This window comes from Xyrauchen texanus, chromosome 41 (assembly GCF_025860055.1).
Source record: "Xyrauchen texanus isolate HMW12.3.18 chromosome 41, RBS_HiC_50CHRs, whole genome shotgun sequence".
In the NCBI taxonomy this organism is placed as follows: Eukaryota; Metazoa; Chordata; class Actinopteri; order Cypriniformes; family Catostomidae; genus Xyrauchen; species Xyrauchen texanus.
The window spans coordinates 6,969,721-6,974,913 of NC_068316.1; the positions used below are offsets into that span (position 1 = coordinate 6,969,721).

Consider the following 5,193-nt stretch of genomic DNA (forward strand, 5'->3'; position numbering starts at 1 on the left):
CAGGTAGAAGTTTTGCGCCAGTCAAAAGCATTAGGTGTTGATTTTAGGCCGATATGTGATGATTAATCCATCCATCCATCCGTCCGTCCGTCCGTCCGTCCGTCCGTCCGTCTGTCTGTCTATTGTCTATCTGTCTATCTATCCGTCTGGCTGTCTGCCTGTCTGTCTGTCTATCTATCTATCCGTCTGTCTGTCTATCTATCTATCTATCTATCTATCTATCTATCTATCTATCTATCTATCTATCTATCTGTCTGTCTGTCTGTCTGTCTGTCTGTCTGTCTGTCTGTCTGTCTGTCTGTGTCTGTCTGTCTGTCTGTCTATCTATCTGTCTGTCTGTCTGTCTGTCATCTAACTATCATCTATCTATCATCTATTTATATATATATATGTCTGTCTGTCCGTCTATCTATCTTGAGTATGTAGTTAGTAGTTAGTCAGTAGTTAATGGATGCAACATTAGACTCTTTAAAGAACTTTAGTTCTTTATTGGTTCTTTAAAGCATTCCATTGTATCCTACTGCATGGCCTTCAAATGCTGATCCGCTGATTTCTCCGGGATGACAATGCACACTCGACCAGGGCATAGCTGGCATAGCAAAGGTCTTCTGATCCGCAGTCTTTCACTGTTTGGCCCGCGTCCAGCTCGGTGGTGAACTTGGAGACATTCGAGAGAAGCCAAGAGCCAGAGCCTTTACTCTCTTAATCCTACCCCTGAAAAACATCTCACGTGCATCTCATTTTATAATTAATGTTCACCCGTGTCACATAAAATAGGTCTACATACAAGTCGGATTTAAAAAAAAAAAATGTGATTTCGTAAATTGAATTCCTTTATAGGCAGAGATTGTATTATTATTTTTTTGTATTATTATTATTGGATGACTGACCGATGCGTCTTGAACCACAAACACTTATGACATCTATCATCTTGATTATAACATATAGCCTATGTACAGCAATAATATACTTTCAAAATGTACTTAGCCTAAATAGAATAATCATAGGCTATACGTTTTACATACATTCTCTTAGGCTATACACTTTATGCATTTAAAAATATTTTTGCTCGTTTCGATTACACTTTGGAGAACAAATGTGACATAAATATAATGTTTTCTTTTCGTTTATTGCGATAGTCGAGAATGTTGATGTGTTCATTTTTTCTCTAGGGATTTGCTTTTTAGAGGCTGTATTTAGTTGCACTGGATTGAACAGTGATTTCAAGAGTGAACTGTATTAAAGTTTATTTTACAGTACTAAACAGTTTGACAGTGTACAAATCGGTACAAGACCAGTTTTAGTGAATTCAGTCATTTTTTTACACACAAAATATCTCCCAAAGTTTAAGTGAGCAAAAAAACAGAATGCACAAATCCACCACTGAAAACGTCCATTATACATTGCATAAATGATGCGTAACAAATATATTAAGGCAAGTATTCCTTATTGAGTTCACTAAACAGGACACACATCTTTCCATTTGAGATTTGAACATGCTTCAAATGCATTTGCTTTACAGATTGTTCCGAGATTGAACGCAATGCCACCAATATCATATGGATAACTTCATGTGAAAAGACAGAGCTGTGAAACAATCAGCAGCCCGCAAACAATCTGTTGCATATTCACATTTCCACGTTGTTTTTCTACAGCCTATATCATCTTTTAGTAAAATGATGCGCATGTAAATGTGCTTTGTGTAGAGTTATTGAAATATTAGTAAAATTGAAAAATGCCCAAAACTCTATTGTGCACATTTATACATTTAAATAACACAAAACCAAAAGAATTAAACAAACAAATGAATCTGCCATTAATATATACCGTAATGTTTTCGTTTTTGAGGATTGCATTTCATAGTCTGTGTTTGATATCATATTTTGTTGGAAAATAAATTGATTCAGTCTTTAAATATTTCAGCCTTTTCATTGTTTTAAGTTATTATTATTTGTATTATTATCATTATTGACACCATAATGAATAATACGCAATGGATGAATCCATTTTTACCAACATATAAATAGTCCCCTGTGTAAAATATCACGAAACTTCCTTAATTATGAAAATTATGCCGATAAAAATATTTATGCAAATAAAAAAAAAAATCCTTTTTTCTTTTCAGGAACGAACAAAGAAATGTGGCCTAGGCTACTAGTACCCTTTATTTTTATAAAAAAATATTTTACCACCAATATTTTAAAAACTTTGTGCGAATAAATTATCGGGCCAAATCGAGAATTAAAGACTATGAAGAAGGGACGATGTGTATTGCACAGCACCCTAAGCAGTATTGCTTTCTGTTTTGACTTAATTCTCATCGCAAATATAAGATTGATATCTTAAATAAATGTTGGTCTGCTTCTGTACAGACAGATATAGGCCTATGCATGTAAAAGAATATCATACCTACATTAAATTTGACCAAAATCAAAGTTAAAACTTATAGACTATATCATCACCCGGAAACGCATTGTTATTATTGATGTAGCCTATATTCCATAACAAACCACACATTTTGTCGGATAGTTTAAAACCAATAAAACCAATTCAGTTAGGAACAGCACATTTTCCATGTAATTAAAAAGGATAAATAATAAAACATCATACGGCCCAACCCAGAGAGAGGGGCTGCTAAATAAATAAAGCATGTGCGATTTGAAAGTCCTGCATTTTCAGTCATTACTCTATAGTCACATTTGACTTGCTCTCATTAATTATGAAAATGAGTGTTTAATTCATCCTGCACCGGATAAAACTGGCCGCGGAGGTGAATGTCATAGGGGAAATGGAGATCCGAGGCGCCTCTTGCGCTCTGGCTGATGGTGGTGCGCGGCGGCACCGCGCAATAACGCGTGCCATAGTGGCAGCTTTTGCCATAATCGATCGGGTCCTCGTGCTTGAGGGAAAATATCCCGTTAAAGTTAATAGGAGGACTCAGTGGGCCTTCGAATTGAGGGCTACCGCATTCTGGCGAAACGCTTTCGTAGAAAGGCTCGTATGAGCTGCAGTAGTTGTACGGCCTGAAGGGTTTGACGGCATCCACAGCGCTACTACCGTGTCCAGAGGGCGTCACCACACCGGGGCTGTGGTAAGTCGTGTACATTGAGTCGTACGGTGACCTGCCAGAGAAAGACGCCTCGCCGTTGATCTGATCCGTGATGAAGTTCCTCGCGTTCAGCTGGAGACATCCGGCTACTAAGTTGGTGGTGGGCTGGGAGAGCCCCTTGCACAGGGTCTGCACGAAGGTCAAGAAGTCAGGCCTCTTCCCGGTGCTCAGGATCTCCGAAAGCGCCCATATGTAGTTCTTGGCGAGCCGCAGGGTCTCGATTTTCGACAGTTTCTGCGTTTTGGAGTAGCAGGGAACCACCTTGCGCAGGCTGTCCAGTGCGTTATTCAGTCCGTGCATTCGGTTCCTCTCCCGCGTGTTGGCCTCCATGCGCCTCAGCTTCACCCTGTCGACACGACCTTTGGTCATTTTCTTTTTCCGAGGCCCTCTCCTCCGATGCAACCCGTTCTCGTCCTGCCCGTCCTCCCTTTCATCCTCATTATTACCCATCTCCGAATCCTCGTCGTCTAGCGTCTCGTTTTTAAACGGCTCTTGTTTATTGACCTTCATTTCACCCACACAGTCCCGTGGAAAGTTTGCCCCAAATTGAGTGTCCTTTATGACAGGAGCCTCAAACGGTAGAGTCAGCATTGTGCTCTCACTGGGGATGATCTTCTAAATGATTGAGAAAGGCATTTAAACAAAGTAAATGAAAATAAATACATTCAAATCAGTGCTCCATTATAAATACAGTTATGCATAAAAGTAATGATTCATATTTGACAGGTTTGGCCATTCCATGAGTGACAGAAAGTGAGGTTGATTCTTAAATCAAAGCAATGCACATATTAATCTGAAGCATATGTAGCAAAACTCAACTGCAGTCCATTCTGCACTGGAATGCATCCCAATTGAAATCTGTAAACTTATTTTCAAGTGTTATATTTCATAAAACGCATGCATTTTTTAAATATAAGGCATTAAAATCTGGTGAAATGACACAGTCACATATATACAGCACAGTTGTCCATCCTTACTCAAAACACCTTCATGCTTACCTGTATTATGATGGTGTCAGACAGTTTTCATATATCCATTTTTGAAGTTTTGTTCCGGCGTGGTTTTTAGCAGGTGAACAGCTCGTGCGTTTTTCTCACCACCCCACTGTTCTCCTTGTCTCGCGCTAAGAGAAATGACACTGATGCCAACTGCCAGAGCTGGTACCCATGCCATCTGCCACCGACGTCACGTGGTATGGGTTGGTCACGTGAATCGGTCCCGGGGGACTAGTATTTCTCCCCTGATCATCTGGCATGTGCATTGAGTTGCGTACCACTGCAAAACCAACATGCAGTCTTAATATAGGACCAGGTACCAGAATTAACCATTAGAATCTGTTGCCATTGGTTTGCATGAGCAAACTGCTCAGGAATGTTATGACATGGTCATAAGAGTCTATACCTAGTCTCTGTTATTCATTCAAACAGCAGACCACCACGTATAAAGGAATTGAAGTTTGATTCTAGTGCAAATACAACTATAAGTGGTCTGAGCAATTTAATAGCACCTACAGTTGTTTCTAATTTATATCAGGTATTCTGTAAAAACAGAACTGATGAATGACAGCAAGTATTGGATGATTGATGGCTCTTGTTTGCCTGGTCATTCTCTTCAAGGGCATTTGCCAAATGACTAAGCATGAACTGTCTGTTTTGACTTTTACTTGAATATAATGGGAACATGATGCTTTGAAAATAAAATATTTCATTTAGAGGTGTCAAATTGAGGACAAATTCATCTGGGTTAAAATTTTTAAAATGGCCAGTTAGCAATATGAATTTTGAGACTGTAGTGGTTTTGTTTTTATTTCTTCTACAAAAGTAATTCATGCTTTTTGTTTACACTCTCTCTTATACAACACACACACACACACACACACACACACACACACACACACACACACACACACACACACACACACATGTTGTGTTTCCATGTTTTATGGGGACTTTCCATAGACATAATGGTTTTTATACTGTACAAACTTTATATTCTATCCCCTAAACCTAACCCTACCCCTAAACCTAACCCTCACAGAAAACATTCTGCATTTTTACATTTTCAAAAAACATAATTTAGTATGA

At 38.8% G+C, this 5,193-nt stretch overlaps 1 protein-coding gene across 2 annotated transcripts; it reads right to left on the bottom strand.

The window, feature by feature from the left end:
* Positions 1-1,239: 1,239 nt before the first annotated feature.
* neurod6a (neuronal differentiation 6a) lies at positions 1,240-4,234 on the bottom strand. 2 transcript variants are annotated; one of them, XM_052113710.1, is made up of 2 exons: positions 4,108-4,234; positions 1,240-3,724 (listed from the first exon to the last, which is right to left on the bottom strand). In XM_052113710.1, the coding sequence occupies exon 2, from the start codon at positions 3,698-3,700 to the stop codon at positions 2,714-2,716; it is 987 nt and encodes a 328-aa protein (XP_051969670.1). In that variant the 5' UTR covers positions 3,701-3,724; positions 4,108-4,234; the 3' UTR covers positions 1,240-2,713. The 2 variants fall into 2 exon arrangements, with proteins under 2 accessions (XP_051969670.1, XP_051969671.1); XM_052113711.1 differs by having other exon boundaries at positions 1,240-3,721; positions 4,108-4,200.
* Positions 4,235-5,193: the final 959 nt, after the last annotated feature.